The sequence below is a fragment of the Pezoporus wallicus genome, unplaced genomic scaffold (genome assembly GCF_028554395.1).
Source record: "Pezoporus wallicus isolate ANWC-B61680 ecotype Strahan unplaced genomic scaffold, APGP_CSIRO_Pwel_v1 contig_6597, whole genome shotgun sequence".
NCBI classification, from domain to species: domain Eukaryota; kingdom Metazoa; phylum Chordata; class Aves; order Psittaciformes; family Psittacidae; genus Pezoporus; species Pezoporus wallicus.
Genome location: NW_026635331.1, coordinates 1,498,293 through 1,522,569, shown reverse-complemented (window position 1 = coordinate 1,522,569; position 24,277 = coordinate 1,498,293). Strand labels below are relative to the sequence as shown.

General features: G+C 39.5%; 1 protein-coding gene across 1 annotated transcript; it reads right to left on the bottom strand.

Annotated features, from left to right (window-relative positions):
• Positions 1–1,382: 1,382 nt before the first annotated feature.
• Positions 1,383–24,277, bottom strand: SMARCA5 (SWI/SNF related, matrix associated, actin dependent regulator of chromatin, subfamily a, member 5). Its single transcript, XM_057419515.1, has 24 exons — positions 24,039–24,277; positions 21,437–21,511; positions 18,565–18,731; positions 17,752–17,852; positions 16,956–17,056; positions 15,126–15,305; positions 13,500–13,655; positions 13,267–13,398; positions 12,649–12,717; positions 12,016–12,125; positions 11,526–11,752; positions 10,125–10,246; positions 9,884–10,036; positions 8,538–8,674; positions 7,939–8,083; positions 7,498–7,617; positions 7,254–7,364; positions 7,037–7,150; positions 6,749–6,871; positions 5,364–5,496; positions 4,366–4,484; positions 3,210–3,422; positions 2,650–2,760; positions 1,383–1,684 (listed from the first exon to the last, which is right to left on the bottom strand). The coding sequence occupies exons 1-24, from the start codon at positions 24,177–24,179 to the stop codon at positions 1,619–1,621; spliced, it is 3,126 nt and encodes a 1,041-aa protein (XP_057275498.1). The 5' UTR covers positions 24,180–24,277; the 3' UTR covers positions 1,383–1,618.

The following is a 24,277-nucleotide window of genomic DNA, read 5'->3' as shown; positions in this document are numbered from 1 at the left end:
AACTAGGCAATAAAGCTTTTCCTTCTGCTTCAAGGTTTTTATTTAGGCTAGTTGTAAACAAATGGTCATGGCTTGGTTTGGGTTTTTGATGGTGGTGGTTTGTTTTGTTTTGGGTTGGGTGTTTTTTTGTGTGAAAAGGGAAGCTTTTAAAGGAAGGCTTCAGCATTGCAGTATTTTTGTTTTAGGTACACTAAGTGTACACTTAAACTGATTTCTTCTAGGGCTGTCTGACAATTCAACCTGTAAAATGTTGTGGACTGGCTGTTAACTCTGCTGTATGTACCAAGCTCTTTTGCCTTTCTGCAGGGCAAAATGTGGTTAGCGACCTGTTTTCAGCTGGTGTCTGTGACTGTCACCTGAAATAGAAACTCATCTAGTATACTAATAAGGACTGTGCTGCTGTGTCTGCAGTCTATATGGGTGAATGAATTTTCACCCTTTTCTTTAGGTTTGGTTTTGCTTAAGTCCTGAAGCTCTAAAAAGCTGCTTTTTATAGGGATGCATTTCTCCCCGTTTACACAACAGTGATGCCTTTTGATATGTATTCTTAAACAGGCCAAAATTGAACAAAGGTTACTCAGTGCAAACTGAGCATTTAACGTGTTGGGGGTTTTTGTGTTTTTGTTTTGGTTTGGTTTTTTTTGTGTGTTTTTTTTTTTTTCCCCTAGTAAATTCCAAAGTTATGCTCCACTAGGTGATGGTATTAGGAAACACAAGCTTTCATCTCAGCCTTTATGTGCTGGATACCTAACAAAGAATGGGCTGCACAGGAAATGCTCAGGCACAGTACTGTCTGAGCAGCTGTGAACAGTGTGACTTGCCAGGCAGTGACTAGGCAGCCCTGGCTCTTTTCACAGTAACCAACAAACACTTTACTACAGTCATTTAAGGGAAGGGGGTGTCCTGAGTTCAGGGGGCTTAAACCACAGACAGGGGTTTGGTTTACATTTTGTAGGGTTTTCTGTTCTGACTTGTTGCTGTTTGCCAATAAAAACAGTTCTGCCATTCTTAGGCCGTTCTGATTAAGTACAAACCTCAGTGTGACTGACTTACCTTTCTTCTGTCACAGCTTTTAAGCAGAAAATGTTCATGTTTATTCCAATCTGTATGTATGTTATGTTGCTTAATAGTTCTTGAGGCAATATCAAAGAACAGAGTATACTGAATTTACTTTCACTGCACAAAGGTAAGTAAGGACAGAGACATGGAATTTCCAGAAATGGCATTTGGTGGCTCACACCAAACTGGGGGACACAAACCCCCAGTTAAATACTTCTGTTGATCATAAGGGAGTAAGTGTCCACCACACCCTAAGAGATAAAAAAATTGGGGATGGGTATTCAAGTGGAAATATTAATAAAAAAAAAACAACACGTGAAGCCTTATTAATAAATGAAGCCTATTTTATTACTTCAAGTGTTAATGGTAAAAAAAATTCAGCACAGCTGTTGCATTTAAAAAAGTGAAACTACATTAAGTACTATGTTTCTAGTTCAGTAAACAGATGAACCCGATGTCCTTTAATGACATAATAGTTGAGCATTATACAGTACATCTTATGAAGACCCGTAAATTAAAGAACTACTTTTTAAATTTAGTGATTATAAAAATTCTGCATTCACAGCTTTAGCTTCTTTTTTCTTCCACGACCATCAGGAGTACCATCCATTTTGCGCTTCTGTGCCTGGAAGGTAAGATTTTAATAAGTTGTTGTGATACAAAAGGATTGTAAGCAAGTAATGCCTTTCTAGTCAAAGCAGATGGAGATGATTTACACCCTGGCAGCTTTAAAAAGTGATAAATTACAGATGATGTAATATGGCAAACACACACATCCTCCTCAGGATAGCTGTTGCTTTGTATTCTTCTAATTCTGGAAGAGTATGATTTCATACAGGCAAGAAGTGTATAGAGGGAAATAAGGTTGTTATAAAGCTTCCTGTTTATGAAATGGTATTTCTAAATACCTGCTTAAATAGTCTGTAAACAGTTCTAAGAAACATATTAATCCACCACTCTTCAGTCATTTCTGCACATCTGCAACATCAGTTGTGCTTCTAAGTTTTTTTATACAGCAGCTCTACTTGACAACTACCTGAACAACAGATCCAGGCAAGAAATGGGTAAAGAAAGTTGGTATTTCCTTTGTGTATTTAGCAATACTTTGAATTTAGTCAGCAAAGAGAGCAGAAAAGCATATGAGCTGTTTTCCCAAATCTAGCTCTAAAAGCCCATTTCATGACAAACCCCCATATAAGGAAGGCGATGGCAGCGAGCAGAGTCTGCATTGGAACACTTGGCATTCCCAAAGAGGAAGGAATGGTGTGTACTGCCTGTGCACCCCTTAGTGGTAAACACTATTCTTTTAAGGATAAAAATTAATCAAAAGGCCAAATGAATCTCAGGGTTATTTTACCAGGGTAAACCTATGCAGTGTGCCAAGTCAGTGATCCAAAACATAACAGGTTTATCTGCCCCAAGGCATGTGAACTACAATTTAAAACCTATTTTCCTTTATTTGACATCCATGACTGTACTAGCTAATCCAGCTCTTACTATTGCCTTAGGTTTTTGGTTGTTGTCTCAGACAACTGGAAAGTGCCCTGTCTTCAAATGAGCTTTCCACAGAAATGCCTTTTTAAATCCTACCGAAGATGGTTTTGGTCCACGTTTCTTCTTTTCTGCCTTTTCCTTTTCTTCCAGTTCCATGTTTTCTCTTTCAATCAGGGTGATTAAAGTATTGCATCTCCTTTGCAGCTCCTAAATTGCACAACATATTCACTCACTACATTAGGCAGCCACTTAAGGTAGAAATCATAGTATACTATTAGAAATGCCTGTAAGTAGGTCACTTTTTGCTGTATCTTGGCAGAGTGAAAAGATAATAAAATATTTTGCATTAGTTATTGACTGGCTTTATAGGAATGGCTTTGATGCAGATGTTTGCTTTTTAAAACATGTTTGTATTTTAACTCAAATTCATGCTGACTTTGAAAAACCGTGCCTTGGGATTTTACACTACTCTTCCCGCAAGACATTTTAGTTTACTGCGTTTGCCATCCACTACAGGTGTTGAGAAGTCTGTAAGAATATAATGTATTGTACATGTGCACATACCTCAGTGTTTCAGAAGCTATTTAATTAGGCTGGTGCATAACTGTGTGCTCACAGGCATTCGTGAGCAAAAAGTAGAACAGATTAATACTTACCATTGCAGTTCTGGACTTGAGAAACCAGTCAAATCTGAACTGCGGGGAGTTCCGGATGCACTGTCTTAATTCATCATAGACATTTTCTTTATCAAATCCTAGCTTGTGAAGCATACAGATTAGAAAGCGATCTTCCTCTTCAGTGTAATTCTTCCCTTTATTAGTACCATAAGATATTCTTAGCTGGTGGAAAGGGGCTTTGTACCTGCCAATCTAAACAAAACAAGTAAGATCATATAAAACTAAGAAATGCCTCAGAATTAGTATGGAACTATTTTATATGAAAGCAATACATCACATCAAGACAGGCAAGTGAACAATAACAAGTTAGAGAACTGGCTTTTATGATCTCTGGTACTAACCACAGGTAAGGAACTGTGGGTTCTAGACAGTGCATTTATCAGTACTGTCTGCTTTGGTAGGCAACAGTTTTGTCTGTGATTATCTGATTAATGGCAGGCTTCAGGCCTATCACTACGTTTGAAAACAGTCACAATCTGCCAGTGATCCTTTTTAACCACGAATGGTCAAAATCAGAATAAGATTAAGAAAGTCTCAATGTTCTTACTGAGACTGTGGCCCATGGTTCAGCTGAATTCTAGTTAGTTGAGTCAGACACTGTTCTTCCCCGACTATCCTAGAAGAGAGAACTAACTAGTCATACCTGAAGTGGAAGGGAAATTCTGATACACTGTCTTAATTTAATGCAAGTCTGTTCATTACCAAACCTGGCTGGTGAAACAGATCAGAACAAAGCCTCCTCCTCTGCTTGTTATGCATGTCTTCTGTTTTTAAGAGCTCTAAATGTGTATATATAGCATTTTCAATTACATGGGTCCAAAAGAAATTCTACTGCTTCAAAAAGCATGTTGTTCATAAGCAGTTTGACATATAGCACTATGACCTATTTGTCCTATGGTAAAGATAAGTGTTACAAACAACAAGGGAGGCCATTCGTGACATTATCATCATAGCCAGGACAGCACTTCTGAAGAGTGGAAAAGCTATAGAAATAGAATATGCAAAAGAGGCAAACCCCAAGCCTAACATGTTGTCGTCATTCATTAGTTGTCATTATTCATTGGCTAACCAGAGTCCCTCATCAAACCTCACTGGCACAGGGAAAGAAAGGAAGCAGGGAACACAGCTGAGGTACCTTTGTATCAAGTGCTTTTTTTATGCTGATTCGTCTCTGGATTCTGGCTTCTCCTCTTTCTATCTGAGCCATGATCTTCTCTATGTCTTGGAGTTCATTGCATCTTTCCCAAAACACAGCTAAGAAAAGAACAATTGCTCTGCTAATCACGCATCTTCAAACTTAGGGGTTTTGTACATTAAAAAAAAAGACGTTAACCCTTTACCAGAACTTACTGCTATATAAAAGCAGGCATGTCTTTACCCAATAAGGAACCTTCCCCTCCTGGTATCATGTTCTGCAGTATTGTAAATGCTGTTTTGAAGGGGGTAGATACAGGAGTCCTCAGTTTAAATGAGGGGTGATACAGACCAGGATGGTTTTTGTCAGCCAACCTCCTTCTCAAAGAAGAAATGCTTCTTAAAATAGAAGCTGAGATAACAGCACTAAGTTTTTACAGAGAGAAGCAGGAAGGCAAGTGAGTGGCCAAAGACAGGAGCTAGTAAGTGTTAAAAAAAAAGGACAGAGAGATGCTTAAATAAGTTTTTGTTAAAGCATTTTTCATCTCTGTAACCTGCTATGTACCCTCAGAAATTCAGCCCCAGGACCTTGCAGCTGCACTACAGCAGAAAACGCTCCCAAGACATCAGCGGAAAGTAGCCAAATGGCCTAGGTTACAAAGCCTGATGGTCAATATATATTCAGCCACAAAACGTTTACTGTATCCTACTCTTGATGGGGGTGAGGTAATACAGGGGTAGAGATTCAAGAGAACTACTGATAAGAATATACAAGGAAAAGTAAAATCTTTCCAGCTAAGCATTGTTTGTCCACATTTCCTTTTACAAAAATTAACAAGTATTGAAGCCAGCACTATCCAGTCAGAGTAGATTTACGATGTATTAAGGTGGTTAGACCCGCATTTTAGTGCGGCTTTAATTATTCAGTGGCTTAACATGGCAAAATAAGCAGCATTAGATATGGCCTCTCAAAGATGACTGCTTAACAAGGAAAGTTACCTGAATACTCAATGACTTCCTCTGGGGTTTTTCCTTCCACTTCTCGTGCTATATTTTCAATGTCATCACGGCCCCATTTCTCATTAGCTTTGATGAACTGGTTAAAATCTCTCTTATTCCAGTTAGTGAATCCCTTTAGAGCAATCAAAAGGAAACATCACACAGAAGTTGAGGATTTGTCTGTCTCCAAAATCAACAGATTTCTTTAAACCTCCCATAACAAACACCTCAGTCATTCCAATAGTATTAAACTTCTGCTTTCTCTGCAGTTTAATGTTAGCAGAAAAACTGTCTTATACTGCAGTCATTGTACTTGCTTAACTACCTACTGGCTCTGGATAAGAGTCTCCACCTCATAAACTAATCCCTCCTCTTCTTTGAAGGACAACATGGGATCACTTTGTAAGAGGAAAAGTCCCTCAAGTGAAAGCAAGTAGAGTCTATATTGGTTTTGTTTTATCAAAAAGGCCCACCACACGCCCCACAGATACCATCAGCCATTTTCTAGCTGCCCCCCTCAGAAGGTCTAAAGCAGTCTTGTGATGATATTCAGTAGGGACAAAAAAAATACTGCTGAAGTTATCAGCTGCCCGAATAGGCTCATTTCATACAAGCAGTAACTTCTAAAAGCAGCTGGCAGTAAAATGTTCTGCCAGCCATGTTTCGATTTAACCACAGCTTTAACTGATTGCACGGATTGTAATAATGATCCTGTCCTGTAATTCTGCTTCCTCTCCACCAAAATAGAATGTGAAAATGCAATACCCAAATAAGGCATAACAGGCATTAACCTCTTTTAATTTATTTAAAGGCATTTGCTATCAAATTATATTCCTGTTTAGCTCACATCCTCTTTAAGAAGGATGTTCTCCACCACCAGTCATAGCTTAGGAAAACTGACCATTCATCCTGTAGAATTAATTCCCACATGGGAGTGATACTTTGCCATAATGTGGGACGTAGCACCTCCAGCCCTGCAGCAAGTCTGCAAGACAGCTGAGGAAAAATGTCACAGGCGACTGTCAATGTAAACTTGAGAAGCCAGACTCTGATACTGGGCTAGTTCTTACTCTTCAAGCTTAAAATACACAGGATGTAGATCATAAAATCATACAATGGTTTGGGTTGGAAGGGACCTTAAAGATTATCTAGTTCCAAGCTCCAATCAGATTCAGTAGCATGCAAGTACACTAATTAGGTGCACCTTCTTCAAAGGTATCCAAGCCCACAGCAAACATTCTAAACCTCTTGTCAGTCAGAACCAAAATTTGCAACTCTGTTAACTACAGCACATGTCAATCAACAACCAAGAGATGTTCCTGTAACACTGTAAAACACAAAGCAAGCTTCAGCTGATCTCAGTCTCACTAAAGACTCAACTATACCTGGGTTAGGAGCTTCTCTTTTTCTTCTAGTTCTTCATCATTAAGTGGTTCAGCCTCATCAATCTTAAGCTGCTCTTCCTTTTGTGCTTGGGCTGCATTTGGCAGATCAGGATTACGAGGTACCTGAAAGGTTTTGTGAAATTTGGTTAATACTTTACAGCTAATTGCCACTTTCCTGTTAATATAACCTAATCATTTGTGCAGTTCAACATTTAGTTCATTTACATTAGTGTGAAAGGCAGGAGAAGTATGTATTCTACTGTTGCAATGTGTGAATTCAACAATTACCTTGTACCCAATTGTTTTCCTGTAGTAGAGAATCTCTTTTTCTAATAGTTCAAACAAGCGTGGAGGAAAGAACTGGAAGTCCTGTACATTTGGCTGTTTTGGAGGCCGTGGTGCCTGAAATACAGAGTTTGTACATGACTCGCTTCCACATCCAGAATTTGTTTTGCTTCTAACAGTAACAATTGATTACGGGAGGGGAGGAGTTAATCCAACTCACCTTGGGTGCTTTTGGCTCACTGACTCGAAGAGCCTCTCTGAAGTAAGCATCCACAGCATAATTGGCTTTTCTTTCTCTTTTTGGTGGTTCAATCCACTCTGTAAAGGCCATCTATAAAAACAAATCCACCGTCCCAAGTAATATTAAGACTAAGCCTATACTGTATTTTAACCAACACTTCTTAAGTAAATATGGTTGAATCATACAACTTAGTGCTTTCCTCCCAAAGATATCTAGATGTTACCTTCTGTTTTTCCCTGTAGTCTTCCCCTTCAAAATTATACACGCTGGACTCTGTATCCATTGTGAAATTCCTGAGTGAGCTTTCACCCATCTTTGAAAGTTTTTCATTCATTTCTGCAGTCTTGGAAGGGGAAGAGAAAAGAACAGTAGCAATTTTGAAAAGTATTTTTCATTATAAAACATCCCATGTTCATGCAGAAAAAACAAACACAGACTCAGAATGGTTTGGGTTAGAAGGGACCTTAAAGCTCATCTAGTTCCAACCCCCTGCCATGGGCAGTGACGCTTTACACTAGACCAGGTTGCTCAAAAGCCCAATACGTAACCCTCAATAGCAAACCCCCTTATTCTCTCTGGCTTACAACCAAGCTATTATCTAGGGACACATTATCTCACCATCAAATGTAAGGTGGGCTTCTGGTTTTTTTGAACTTTATCTCACCTTCTTTGCACCTCTTTCCAAAATGTGGTCAATATCTTCATCTGTAATCTCACTTTCCTTTGAGGCAAACACGTGTGTTGCTCCATGCCTAATCATTTGCAGCATTTCATCCTTCCCAAGTTTATTCAGGTTTTGATCCACCAGTCTTCCTGAAGATAAAAGCATTGGAAGACAGCAACTAAGATGAGAGTTTACATTATGGAAGGAGCAGTACATGATCTTTCCCTCCTTTGCATTTTTGCTCAGTGAAGTAAATTCCATATGAAGATTTTAAAAAAAAGGGGGGAGGGGGAAGGCAAGATACTAATTTCTCCAAAGGAGAAATTGAGTGCTTAAAATTAAATCTGACTATATGCACTTGTATGGATACATAATGTATTACTAGGGGAGGTAACCAAAAAGTGAGTTAGGGAAAGCCAACCCCTAGAGTAAAATACATTTTCAAGTGGATCTGGCCTTTGCAATCTGCCTTCAGAGTCCAGCTGAGGCAAAAGCAACTTTCCCCTTGATTCTTACCAGCTGATTTTACCACAGTCTCCAAGTTGTGAAAAACAAGAAGAAAGTTACATCATGCATACAAACAAATGGCCTTCATATACTTGCCTTGCTGAATGACTATGGAATCTAGCCGGAGCTTCATTTCTGCACGTTCCACTATTCTTTCTTCCACTGTATTGTCTGTGATAAACCTGAACACCCGAACAGTCTTTGTTTGGCCAATTCTGTGTGCACGATCCTAGGCAAAAACCCAAAGTAATAAAAAATTCAGTACTTGGTTTTCAGCATGACTATATAATCACTCTTCCATTTATTTGTTTCAACATAGTAATTTACAAAATAGAATAGCAGAGGTTAGTTAAACCTTTATAGGTGCATTATTATAGCTTTATAGCACCTTCTTGTCTGCACTGCAAGTTTTGGGATGGCTTTTCCAATACTGTCATAATGAGTCTGGCTCTAGATGTCATCCCTAAAAACAGGGTTTGGGTTTTTTCTTTGTTAAGTCACAGAAGGGGTAAGACTGGATGCTCCTGCTCTTATGTAACCTTCTGTAAAATAGAAGTATTTAAGACATGAACTCTGTACTGACCAAAAGCTACATTTCTTGAAATCCTTGAGTTGTGCCATTTAATGAAAAAAGACAATGCACTTCCCTCACCTGACTGGCAGATCATTAACCACTGTGAGCATTAGTATTCTGAATATACATGCATCTCCAAAGGCAGCTGGAACTATCTTACTTTAGTTTCCAGACACCAGTTCCGCCATTCCTTTGAACTTATTTTTGCCGGAATACTGGAGAACCTACAACTTAACTGATATAATTAGTAATTATTTCCAAAATTAGTCGTTGAGAAGCCTCATTTGTCAAAAAAAGAGTTGTAGTTTTTAAATAGCTTTACTTTCTTATTTGGTCAGTAGTGTTCTTGGCATGTCCTGAGTTTGAAGACGCATGCAAATCTACTTAAAAAAAAAAAAAGATGGTTGCTAGAAGTATCTTGGTTACTCAACACCATCATAAAATCAGGTTTTGAGAAGCTTAATTCTTTCTTTGTCTCTTTTCCAAGGTTTGAGGAAAGACAGTTTAAACACATTTGCCTCCACTCTCCACAGAAGTAAAGTTTTACAGTCTGGGGATTAACATGCTAGATAGGGTTTTTTTAAACCATTTATTTTCATTTTAAACTAGGCTATTTTCATTAAATACTACTAAGAGCACTGTAGCACATTCCCGCTGCATAAAACACTGTATAGCCCAAATGTGACTACAGGTTCCACATGGTGGAAACTACACTGGAACTGAAGTCCATCTTACAAATACTACTCCTGTGGAAAGGCAGGAGAAGTATCGATTTATTTTGGAAATACTACATCATGCCACAGATTTCTATGGAAGTTCCCTAACAAAAAGAAGAAAGAACAAAATTTCCATCTGGATTCTTACCATAGCCTGAAGATCTACTTGTGGATTCCAATCTGAATCATATAGAATTACAACATCAGCAGTAGCCAAATTGATTCCAAGTCCTCCTGCCCGTGTACTCAACATGAACACAAATTTTGAGCTACCAGGTTCATTATACGCATTAATAGATGCCTAAATAAATAAAAGGAACACGTCAGTTGGCTCAAATGTTTTACAAGTACTGGTTTTACTTAAATAAAATACTTAAAATTTTAAATACCTGTCTCTCGTCGTGTGGTGTTTGTCCATCCAGCCTACAATATTCATAGTTTCGCCACATACAGTAATCTTCCAAGATATCTAGGACTCTGGTCATCTGACTAAAGATTAAGACTCTTGAACCTGTAGATGTTCCCAAACACAGCAGAGTAAGATAACAACAAATACAAAATCAGCAAGGAGTACAAGGAATGAAATACTGAAGCATCTGTTTTAGATTTAAGATATACAGAAATTAAATTGTTCTTAAAAAGACTTTTCAGTTTACTTACCTGCCAAGAACAACCTCCCAAAAATGTAAATGCACGGTAAATTATGCATATACATACAACCCGTTCCAACCTACTTAAGAGATTTGAGTAAACCACAGAATACTACAGAGGTTCTACTTTCCCCTATTTTCATTCTCCTTGTATGATTTGAGGGGCTTTTGTCCTTTGGACTCAAGGTCTAATAGTGAATTCTGACAACAATCATTTGATTTAAGACCAGGCCAATTTTAATTGCCACATCTCCATAAGATGTGGCCTTACAGAAGAAAGAAACCAAGGCTTTTAAAAAAGCACAGTAACTACTCAATAGTTACACTGCCAGAGTAGCTTGGATGATACCTGGATACGAAGTACAGATGACTTCTTTTATTATCTAAGGCTGGGGCTTGACTTGCTTTTCTTTTTCTACAATGTCTCCCCAGTCACAAACTTTCCTCCACTCCTTTAGCCAAATTATCCCAGTAAGCAGACTCGTGAAATAATGAGTAAAATTTGGTCCAGAGTCAGGAATTCTGTGAGGAGTGGGGTTTACAGTAACACATACCAGAGCTTTGTCCCTACTACCAAATAACTTCAAAATAACTGAGCCTTCCCCCATGTTCACATACCTTAAAGAATTCACTGAAAAAACGCAGGTGCTGCTCAAATTCATGTCCAGCAAGAAAGACCAATTTTTCACAAAGGATTTGACTTTAACTCTACATGAAGACTTTGAATCTGAAGTGGTACTTCATGGCAAATCAAAGCAGTAGCTAAAATACTACATCATTCTAATTCAAACAGCTAATAATGCTAAGAAAGAAAACCTAGAGCCCAGCCCAACCGCTGTTTCAGTAGTCTTTATTTAGCTGGGGTGAGAAAAAAAACCCCAAGGGAAAAAAAAAATCAGATTACTTCACCATCACAAAAAGCCATAATGGAGTGTCAATTCCATTATTTATGAAGGCACCTCACAAACTGTTTTCATATCAGCTATTTAAGATATGTGCATGACAAGCTGGTGTCATGCTAGAAACTAACTATAATCCCGACTAAAGTGTGCTGGTTTTTGCTCAGTATACATAAAAACATTAAAAAGCAGTGACTTTCATTTTTATTGTTGAACCAAACAATGACAATGAGACACATACCTTGTTCTTTCAACTTGGGGAGCAATTTGTCCAATACTACCATTTTGCCACTGTTGGTGACCAAATGCATATCTGTGGTATAAGGCGGACCAGGTTCTGCTCCATCAAAGAGATACGGATGGTTGCAACATTTTCGCAGCTGCATGAGGATATTCAGCAGTCTCATTTTGTCCAGCTTCCCAGCAGAATTCAGTATATCTATATCCTTCATCAAGATTCGTGTATACCTGAATCGAAGATAGAAGAAATTTTGGTAACTCACAGTTAGCCTTTATTTAAATTATAAGCACAGTCAAAATCTCCCCCCTCATTTCATCAGGTAACTCTCCCTGACATGCATGGGTTTGCCATCACTAAAGTGTAAGAAGGAAGTATGCATTAGCTGTGAGTACCCCAGAAGGAATTAAACCAAGTTCCACATGATAATCAAGCCACAAGCAGCACATTGTTTCTGAGCCTTTACTACAGCACAGACAAGTATGTGAATTACCATTCTCGCTGCATTTTGCTGAGACCCACATAAATTTTGACTTCCTTCTTTGGAGGCAAGCTTTTCTCTACATCAGCCTTAATGCGACGCAGAAGGAATGGTCGTAGCACCTGAAAGACATTTTGTCATTAAACATATTTTGGAAACTGAAACACTGAGCAGGCCAATAGACAAAAGCAGTGCAGATACTCTATCATAAATGCGCAAACATCAGACCTATCACTAGATCATCTGAAAAAAGCAAACTATATGGACAGATTATACATGGGAATATACATATACTTTCTTTGGAAGAGTCAAAAACAAGGCCAAAGTAATATTTCAGATGGTTCTATGCCCCTTGATTCTTCTTTAATTTTGCTTGACTAAAATATTTATAGTCTCTTCATAGCTAATAGTTTTAATGTAAACATTTCAGAACCCTGAAAGCCAGAATCTTCTCTCCCCTCCAAAACAATTTCCTTTTGAAAAAACAGATCATCTTTTAGCTTCACCAACCTGTTCTGACAGTGTACCATAGTTTCTGGGATAAGCTCTCTTACCCTAATATTCTGTCACAATAAACACTGGAAGAATTGTTTAGAATCTAACTTAGGTAAATCTAACACTTCTACAAAAAGCAGGAAGACTCACCATATGGAGACGTTCCACCAACTTTTGATCTCCTAGACAGTTGTTCGTATCAAACCATGAATCAAAGTCCTGTATCAACAAAAGCATTGGTATATAAGAGGTTTCCTTTCAAGGTCCAATGTCATTACAATAGTGAATAAATAAAACTCAAGTGATTCTCTTACAGAGGCAGTAAGTAAAAGAACAAATTATCCTCTTTGGTCTCTTTTTTGCAGAAAGCTCTATAACACAATGTCTTCCAAACCAAACCAAACGTTCCACATTACTGGAAGATAAAACGGGAGGGGTGGGGTGGGGTGTTGGGGAAATCAATACGCAAGTCCTTTTCTTTTGACAAAGATTCACTTTTACCACTCCATTGGAAAAATTCCACCTGGAATAACAGACCACTGCAGCATTTGATGGAAAACAAAAAGAAATCATTAAATTCCGGTGTAATGCTCCATAAGATTTCCCTTTTTTACAGGTGTAACACTCCCACTTTACCAAAACTTCACAATTCTGGAACATTTCTAACCGTCAATCTAATTGATGTTCCCAAATACATATTCAGGTCTGTTTTCATAGCTAGAAACCCAGCAAAGTTCATTAATCTGACTAGCAGAAATGAAGGCTTACCTCAGATGAGTTAAAGACATCTGGCAAAAGGAAGTTAAGAAGTGCCCAGAGTTCATGTAAGTTGTTCTGCAGTGGAGTTCCAGTTAATAGCAGCCGATTTGTAGTCTTGAATTCCCTCACAATTTCTGATAACTGAAGGACATTGAGACATGAGCAAATATACAAATATTACTAGTCCCCACACCACCACCCAGTAACCCACACAAATATCTCCCACTGAAGGTATAAATTACCTTTGATTTTTCATTTTTAATCCTGTGGGCTTCATCTATGACTAGGTATCTCCAGTTAAATTTTTTGAATACTGATTTCTCTTTGATAAGCATTTCGTATGATGTTACACAAACATCCCATTCTCCAGGCAGCAACACATCTCTGACAAAGGCAGCCTAGATGACAATGTGACAGTTAGTTACTGAGGTTTTGTCAAATCTAAAGCAAAAAGAACACACTAACACAATTTTAACACAACACTGCTCTAAATCTGAAAGAGGAGATAAAATTAATTATAAATTTATAATATAAAATTGTAGGCAGTGTAACATCCAAGCATTGTAAAACTTGACAATTTTGTCAGTGCTAAAGCTGCTAAAACCCTTGGAGTGCAGAGAAGGGACTTCTCTAACTTTTGGCTTTGAAACTGCAGATGACTACCTATATGCATGAGGTTTTCAATAACTGAACTATAAGATCATAACTCAAAATTAATTTTCTGTAGGTCTGCTTTGTTGGTGGTTTAAGTTTGAAGTCTAGAAAACAGTAGTTTTAAATATAAAAAAATAATCCCAAGCAGAGCTTTATGTGGCTAACTGAACAATTTCAAGAAGGCGGATACCCAGGGTTAAAAGCAGACCACAGTAATTAGTCAGAATTCAAAATAGAGATGCATAAATGTCAAGAATTTAACTCATACAAGCAAGAGATATACTGAGGAAAGAACAAGAACTTTCAGGTTCAAAAAAGATGCCCTCAAAAAAAAAAAAAAAAAATCACACCGTATCAGACCTGCATCAATGACCTCCAAAACTACTTAAAGTTTCATCAATATTTCTGTGATTTCTAGCTCAACAAACTCTGAAAATAGAGCTGGATGCCCTTAGAATAAAAATAAAACCTTCTGACAAAAGCAGAATCTTAATGGCACCAATAATAACTCCTGCACAAATAAATGGCCAACTCCAGTTGACAAATCCACATATGCACCATCATATTCTACAGTTGTCTTTTTTCTTTGCTGTGCTAAAAAGAAAAAAAAATAGCGGCAAAGAGCTGCTACTGAAGTTAACAAAAAGAGAATGACTGAAATCATAAGGCCAGAAGAGGCTGGACAGTATTGTCTCTTTTAATTAACAAAATTCAAGCCAAATAAGGTCCATTTGGATTCCACTTTCACCAACCAACCCACCTTTCCCCCTCCAACAACTGGCTGACAACTGTTTTCAGAAAGCAGTTCCTTAGTGACAGACCATATAACCCTTTGAAGAGCTGCTGTTATAACTAGACTATGTAAAGCAGGAATTACTTTTTTACAAATTTATATATTCATACAAATGATAGCACTTTATTTTCCTGCTCTAAGATTTATCAGGTTTCCTTGGTCTACTCTGTGTATTGCCTTCACAAAAGGAGAGGATCTCTGAGCAAGAAACTGAATGAAGCGATGAAAAAGTCATGAAGCAATAGCTGGTTAACATACATGTGAAATCTAAGCTGGTTATATTTTAATTAGGTAGCACTTGTGGATCTTACTGTTTAACCACTACAGATCCAAGTAATATCCTCCCGTGTGAACGGAAGGTAAAGGACAGCAAGATCACATGCTGGATTTACACAATTAAAAAAACTAAATTAAAACTTACGCGCTGGTCTTTGTCACCTATCAAACAAACTGCTCGAAGTGTAGGGACCCATCTCTTGAATTCATTCATCCAGTTATGTAGGGTGGACTTAGGAACTAAGACCATGTGAGGACCAGGAATATTTCTGTAGTGTTTCATATACCCAAGAAGAGAAATTGTTTGCAGCGTCTTCCCCAGACCCTGTAAGGGACATTAATGTGTCAGAAAAACAAATCTCTCAGGAAACACCTTTAAAAAACCCAAGAGTGAGCTCGGAGTAGAACATGGAAGACACCACAGCCTGAATGAATGACTGAGATGTATTGAAAACAATGCTGCTCAAAGACATCAAAATCTTGCTTAGGAAAAACCTGTATGGCTTCCCATATTTAATTAAGTAATAAAAGTAACCTTTTCAAGAAAACATTATTTAATAATATTTTGTTTCGCAGACTAGGGTGTACTCATGTTATTTATTTAGAGGTCAATGGACTTTACAAACTGGATGTATGTATTCTCTCCTAAACTTGAAAAGAACCCTGTAAGGAGGCTTTTACAGGCCATGACATGTCAGCTCTTGCGAGAAGAAAGCCAAACATAAACAGCTGCACATGTCAAAGAAGAAAACAAATACTGAGCTTCTCTGGAGGTACATTTTTAAGAGTTCTGTTCTTTATCCAACATAAATGTTTAAAATCTTCTTCTTCAGCATATACTTTTAACAAAACTGAGGAAGGCAGCAAAAAAATAATGAATCATTTGTATCATTTAAATAAGTCAAAACAATTATAAATCAAACACATGGGATTAAAAAAACTGCAACAAATAAAATCAAACCAAACAAAACCATCAATGCAAGTTATTTTTGCTTCTAAAACTCAATTCTTTGTCTGAAAAATAACCACATTCCACCTGGTGTAAGACGTGGAAAAGCGTTTACAAGCTGTGTGAAAGGCATTAATAAATTCAAAAGGATTAATACTCAAGAATGAATCCAAACATATTTAATAGTAAATACTTAAAGCCTCTACACAAGATGGATTTTGGAATACCACAAATCCATGGACTTACAAAATATTTCCCACTTGTTTTCGTTAAAACAAGCCTCCTCCACTTGAAGCTGTACTCAGCAAAAAAAAATTGAAATAAATCCTCTATTCACAAGCCCGTATGGTGAAGAAAATCCTTGATGTATTTCAAAATTATAAATGTTACTAAATGATAATTTAAATTCATTTGTCTCTAGTTTATCTTGAAGACATTCTATTACAGAGACAAGAATTACCAGACGGTATGAGAAATGCAGTATACTGAAATAAACTAAATTTTTATTATTCCTTATCTGCTCCTTATGAAAAACAGATACAACTAAAATGACTGACAGGACAAAAACGTATCTGCCTATGAAACTATTACAATTTCTTCTGTATTCATCCTTTGTCTTACAGGGAAGAAGAACAGAAACAGAAGCAAAAGCTACTATGGTCTGTGCTGACTGAAACGATCATGGTGTGCCCATAGCTGCACCACTTGTCCCACTGGTACAGCTCTTACTGCTGGAATCAGTCCATACAGCACATCTGTATCCTGCTATCTGCATTTAACCCTAACAACAACCGCAAGTGTTCCCACATTTGTTGCTCTTTTCATACATATGCTCTCTTCACGAGGGCAGCTTGAGAATGCCATAACAAAATAGCTGCAATTTAGAGAAAGTAAACAGAGGTCACGTCATTCTATAGAATAACTCCACTGAACTTTATTTTCCTAAAGGTTGACAGCTGAACAAAAAATTGTATTGCATTGCATGTGTTCACCACAAGTTCCCAGAAACACAGGCTACGCGCATACCATTTCATCAGCCAGGATACCATTGATGCCATTTTCATACAAAGAGATGAGCCAGTTCAATCCTCGGACCTGATAATCACGCAGCTTTCCCCATTTAACATCTAAAAGACATGGAAGATTAGACTAAAATATCTGTAGAAACTTACCAAAGAATGTCACCATCCCTTGCCTGCCAACTGACATTCGTTATCTAAGCTACAGAACAAAAACTAATAAACTTAGTACAGTAAATCTCAAAACAATGCAGATTGGAGACAACAACACGTTACTTTTGTTTCTGCAAACTGATCCAACAGCTTTGTTTTCTGCAAGAACCTAGGAATTCTAGCTTTATCACCAACCCCCGAAAGAGAACACAGTCAAATGTTAAAACAACAGAATACTGAATTCTGTTAAAAGAACTGGAAGCTGTTAGGTACTTTAAACTGTATCAGAAAACATATAAAAATATATGAAAACTGTACAATGACAGACTTAAAACCGCTTGCTCTTCCCCTAGCATCTGAACTATAGCAGCTGGATTTCTAAAAGTCAAGACTCACTGGACCATTTTTCCAGCCTGACTGAAAATAGGCAGACCCTCACTAACACATTTTGTCTCATCAGACCAGTGCTGGGTTTTTTTCCTTTTTCTCCTGACCCGCAGAATTGATTCATTGTCCTTGGGAAGGATGAAAATAACTTCATTTTAAAACAACATTTTGAAGTAAAAGAAGTAGGGAGGGAGACTGCAAACAAACAAACACCAAAATAACCCAAAATAACAAAAAAACAAACAAAAGAAGGGGAAACACACATGATGGAGATTCTTCAAATCGAGTGCAGACGTTAGTTGTCTTGGAACTTTCTGTTAACAGCTCCTCATCTTCTTCCTGCTCTGTTCTACGATGGCGGTAGCTGAGAAAGAGCAAAGGAAGAAGTGAGTTTCTGGCTAAACTAAAAAGACGTGAAGCTGTTCCAAAATTAAATCTAATCACTGCAGTACGAAATGTAAATACCAAAGAAGATTCTAGCAAGATTCTTCAGAAGAACTGGTTTAGCTGATCAACTGAAACGCTGTTTTTAACTCTTTTAGAGCCACAACCTTCTTAATAAGATAATATGCCCATCTTGTTAGCAGGCTCAAATATTACAGCAAACTGGCTGTGACTGTGTGCATCAGTACTGGCCTTTAACTAGAAGAAAGGGAATGACACTATATTTAAGAGTTCCGGAGCAACTACCAAACACTAGATATATTATAGTCCTTCAAGCAAGAATGAAGACAATCCAAATTTCTAGACTACTGATTTTCAAGCTGTCTGTAAGATGTTGTATACTGATGTTGTCCATGGACTATTACAACTTACAGCCATGAATGCTCTACTTTTCTGCCCCGCTTCATGCTGGAATACTTTAAATCACGTGTTTTACTATCAACACAAAATTACTGTAACTCCTAGAATTCCTGAACAGCCCTCAACTTGCAGGTGGATAGCTGAAAAAGACCACAATTATACAGCATAAAACACACTGAAATAGGACTAAAGACTAGCAAGTTAACTTACGCTTCTAAAGTACAATAAAATCCATAATTACAGTACAAGCTGGCCTACATGTCATCACTCACTCGCCAACTGACAGTAAATTCTGTTTCTCATCTTTCTTTATTCGTGGACGTCCAGGCTTCATTTTCAAAGGTGAAGTTGGAGTTTTCTGAGCAGCAGGCTGAATGAAATGGGCAAACAGCTCAGTCTGCTTCAACAAATACTCAAATCTGTTTGCTCTGTCTGTTTGCTGTTGACAAGGAAAATTAAGTGGAACAAGTGAGACATTACAGTATGTATTCATTCAAAAGAAAAAGCTAACAAATACTTTTCAAACAATACAGATTCACATTTCTTTATATGCATAGCTACAATAACAAACAAGAAATGATTAATATCAACTATCTAACTGCTGATGACATTCAATACCTTCTTATCAAAAATGGTAGCCCCAGTCCCAGACATTTACCTCCACCCAGCATGTACAAGATTCTTCAATGAACTTGTTCATCTTGCCAACCTGGCAACAACTATTTTCTACCACATTAGTTTTCTGCCTGCGCAGTGAGATACACCACCTCACTGTGCTGTCAGATAAGCAAATGAGCTGGCATGAAAGGGGGTGGAGGAGGCAGAAGAGCACAGAGCTAGAAGCCAGAACAACTATTTCAGTAGCACAGCCCTCTTAGATATGCTCAGCCTAACCTGTCAGACTCCCCACTCAGCCTGTTTCTGCTGTGCAAAAAAAGATTACAGGAGACAACATTAGTATCTAAAAGGTTCAGTTCCTTCAAGAAAGGCTCCATTTAGAATCAACACACTTTCCCAAGGCCACATCAAAACTTTATAACAGACAATGAAGACAGAAAACAGCTCCAAGTTTAACAGCAACCACTGACATTCTGCCAGCTGCCACAACTTAACCTGGTATTTAGCAACTTGCACAGCTACAGGAAGTCAGTTTTCTTAGGCAAAAGGAACATATGTTCCAGGCTTCTGCAAGAGCAATGCCAGCTCTGTGGGTGCTCTCCTCTTTCGAACAAGCAGTTCCTGCACTATGTATACAACAGAAAAACAGTGGGTTAAAGAGACAGACAGAGATCCTACCACTGAAGAGTCAGACTCACTCTAACTACAGTTTAAGCTTCACTGACATAGATGCAATCCACATCCACTGAATTAAAGTTTTCCTGTCTATTCTTCATGGTTTGAGGGTTTTTTTGCTTGCTTCACAACAGTTTCTGAAGTTTAAACTAGGAAAGATCTTACACCTATCCAAATTGCTGACACTTATTGTTAAGTACTTGTACTTGATTCACCAGCTGTGCAAAAGTAGAGATACAGATGGCATTGCAGATGTTTCCTCAATCTAAAATTTTAGTAAGGAATTTTCTGTGAGTTTTGGCACTGCACGCACATCCTCACAACTTGATTTCACTGCACTTAAGAATATTTCTTTAAGAGACTAACAAACATTACGTTTATCTTTTAGATAGGACAGACACGAACAGTCTGCACTGAGCAACCTGAACTATCCTACCAACAGAGAAACTTGATTTTCTTTTCCAGTGCATCCTCTGACTACTGTGATTGTAAAACACAACCCTCCTCGTAATTGTGCCTGTCTAGAGATTACAAGAGACAACTCCAACTTCACTTTCTTCAGTTTGCCAGGAAGCAGTACAAAGAAATTAGCAGAAGAAGACTGGGTTATTTTCAGTGGCAAAAAGAAACAACAGAGGAAGCAGCAAATTATAACAATCAGTTTCACTTTCCCATGAAGAAATTCCAAAGCAGCCACAGACACCGGAATTACAAACAGGAAGAAGGGAAAACAGGGAGAACCACAGAAAGAAAACACAATGCGTTGGTGAGGAGTGGGTGGCTTCCCCTCCTATATTCAGAGTATTATGAGCACTAAAAAATAAGGAAAATGGTAAGTTTTCTGCTATCTAACCTGCAAAGCACAGAATCACTCACTTCCCAAAGCTCAAGGACTCTAACTAGAGCTTTACAAAAAAACAAATTAATTTCCGAAAAAGCTAACAAAAATCTCTTTCAATCCAAACAAAGTTAAAGGGCTGAAAAGTTGGCCAAGACGTAAGAGTTAGCACCTGTCCTAAAAAGCAAACCCTTCCTCAACCTCCTGTGAATTTTGAAAGCTAACTTTTATTTACTTTGTCCCATAAGCTATATTGCTTGAAAGAACTCTCTATTTTGAAGTCCTCCTACTAAAGCGCATTTCAACTGGAAATGAATGCAGTGTCTATTGAAAGCCCTGTGCCAAACCTTTCTTTTTACTGATCAACCCCCAGATAGAAATTAATTTACTTTTCCTACAAAGGACTGCTATTCCTGCAGCTCATAAATAATTTTGGAATTGTTTTTCTGTATTCAACAGTGATATAAGAAAGGTCCTAGACTGCAGCTGATTCCATACATTGAGGAAGTAAAGCAGCAGCTATTCAAATGCTTATGGATGCTTTCTACATGATCTATTTCTCACTGAGAAAGTGAATACCCAACTTTTCATAATCCCCCTTGCCTACAGGAAGGGCAACTCCACAGATAACTTCAAAAGCAACTTGAGAACTTTTTAATGCATTCTCCCCCTAAGACATTTGAATATTTCCCACTATATCACTCTTCCAGACCTAGAGCACCTCAAAGGTGCTAGAACTATACTTCCTAGAAAAGCAAAACATGTTAACAGTTATTCCCACAAATTACTGCAAGGAAATGGAGAAAGAGCAGAAGACCAGGGAACAAAAATGCTAAAATGAAGGGTCTGAGGTTTTTTGGGGGATTGTTTGTTTCAAGTTACTTTAATATTTTTAATAACTAGACAAAATTTTATAAGCCAGTTAAGATATTTCAAACAAGCAGAAAACTCAGTCTGTTTAAAGCAGCTGCATAAGTACTGGACAGCTGTACACAGTCACAAATATCACATACCATTTTCTCTTCATATGTAGGATCTGCTTCCTGGATTTCTTTTTGTTTTCCTGGTGATGCATCATCAAAAGATTCCTGAGACAAAAAAGAATTAGAAAAAAATTATTTTCTGAACAAGGAAAGATATCCATGTAAAGGAGGATAAGCTTGTTTCAAATTACTATCTATCCAACATCAGATGGCACAGCCATCTTTCATCGCTTTGATATAGTCAGCTTTCTATTAGTTACTGTAAAATTACCTGGAGGTGGATCAAAGATCCCTGCCACAGGGTGAGGGACAGAGCTAGATCTCTGTAATCCGACTTAGATCCATCATTAAAGCATCACATCAATGCGAATGAGCGAGACAGCTGTGGTCCAGCAGCTCAGCATGGCGCCTCTATGGTGCTGAGCCAAAACACTCCTAAAGCTGGCTCTGAGAGTACTGCCAAAGAACTATCCCTACCCAATGCAAAAGTAGTTTCAAAGTTGTTTTTTTTCCTTTTTCCAGAGTACCCCGATCCTTGATCATTCCATATCAAGGGAACAAGTCTAAATAAGAACCTGGACTGCAGTTTTGTCCTGGAAGTAGAGTAAGAATTCAGACAAACTGCCTTTTCTGCTTATTTAGTTTATTAAATCAAGTAACTGTTATCACCAATAGTACCACTACTAACAGAAAAACAAGTTGCGTGTGAGTGCTCCCTCATCCCCTTCCTGCCAAGTCCTTCACATACTGCCTTCAGTTTTCTTTTAGATCAAGGCTCTTTTATCCTGTTATTAGGTTAACTCTTTCCCCTCCGTCTCCCACAAGTAATTTCATCTCCTGTTCTTAAAACGAATACAATAGGATCATCCTTCCCTCATAAGCCACACTAAGGCAGTATATTACAAAATAATTCTTGAAAAGGTAAGAAACGGAAATAAACCAGATGCCTTCAAAAATCATTGTTAGCTATCTGTTTAATTGAGCCAAATGAAAATTGAGCTAAACTCAATCTTTACTAGCCAATGTAGAACAAAGGAAAACGAAAGTAAACATGAAACAAAGGCAAGCAAAATATGGGATGCTTGTGGGCAGTTGTTTCCTCACAAAACTCTGGCAGGTAAGAAGGAAACAGAAAAATCCCAACAAAAATGTTTCATTCACCAGTCAAAACACGAAGAACTGAGCATAAAAGTGACAGTTACAGATCTTCTAAACTCATGCCCACATCTTCTTACTCATCTCCCACTGGGTTTAGCCTGCACCCATACACTAGGGAGCACAGTCATGGGACCGTCTGACCCCATGTATTAAATTCATGCTTCTCCTGAAACACTGAACAAAACGCAGAAACATAGCATCGCGCCATCTGATCTCCTCGTGTGCAACAAATATGACAAAACCTTGTGATTTAGCTGGAGAGTAAGAAAAGCAAGCAGTTTGTCAGATGATCAGGACTATCAGGAAGCTATCTAAACTGGAACTGCAAGGTAATCCCTTCCCAATGAGAAAAGGCACAAACATGGCCAGACCGGAGAGAGCCCTCGTACACAGGCACCTGAAGAGCAGACTTCTCACAGCCTCCTCACGCTAAGCCCCAGCTTGGAATTGCTTTATTTCTGCAGGTTCGAGCAGGACTTATTACCCACAGTGCTTTGGCTACTTGCTCACCCGAAAAATATGGCATTTACAAATTTATTTAGATCAAGTAGGCTGGCCTGTATAGCATGACTCAGAGTACAAAACACCCTGTGCCGAGAGCAGGACCAACCAGTTTCCTCGTATCATTAAAGGAACAATGCCGCGATAAAATTAGCATCTCCAGGGAATCTTCACTCAAACCCCTTGAAATTTCTGGAATAAGCACCTGCTGCCAAAACAAGCGCATCATCAACCCCCGTCCCCCCTAAAAAAGTTTTGAAGCACTTCAGCGGACACAACACGGTACTGCTTTTTAAAATGCGGACTTGCTCGCTGAAGCAGGAAGCACAAACGAAGGGAAGGCTTCTCGGGGACGAAAGAGAGAGGAGGAAGGCTACTTGCAAGGAGCGGGTAGTGAACCTAGTGAGATGTGTGCTGGGGGGGGGGGGAGGGGGGGGGGAGGATAGCGAACCCGCTCCCGGCCGGCAGAACGTGAGCGGAGGGTCACCCCTGTCCTCCCCTGACCCCGAAAACACAGGCAGTGACCCGGCGCAAGGCCTGCTCTCCCCTTGTCTCCGCGGCAGCGGCCCGGCGGAGGAACACTGCGCTCGGGACACCTGTGCGACGGCCGGCTGAGGGGGGAAGCGGAGGGACTGAACGCACGCATACTGTACGCACACCGTCCGCAGCATCGACCGGCACCGGGCCGTTCGCGGCCCCGCCGTACCTTTCCCCCACCCCCCGCCGGGGCCCGGCAGCGCCCCAGAGGCGCCGCGGCACACGGCCCGGCACGGCGCCCGCCCCTCCATTGTCTCACTCGGCCCCACGCGGCCCGGGGACGCCCCGCCGGCGCCGTCCTCATGGCGGGCACCTGCCGCAGCGCAACCCGGCGCGCCCCCGCCGCGGTGCCCCGGGGCCCGCCGCCGAGCTCCGCGGAGCCGGGGAGTAGGGTACGTGTGCAGCGGGGCTGTCCCACCCAGGGAAAGCGCCTGACCTCCATCTCCGTCTCACCACCAGCCTGACCGGTGGCAGAGGGAACCGTCCCCGCGGCCTCGCTGCTGTTGGTTCCCGGTGGCGGCGCGGGCACCTCGTCCGGTTGCGACGGCGGCAGCGGCGGCTGCTGCCCGGCTGACATGTTCACCGCAGCGGACAACGCTCCGCCGGGACCCGGGCTCGCGCCCGGCTGGCTGCGCACTGAGGGGTGCGGGGAACGGCCGCCGGCGACGGGTTGGC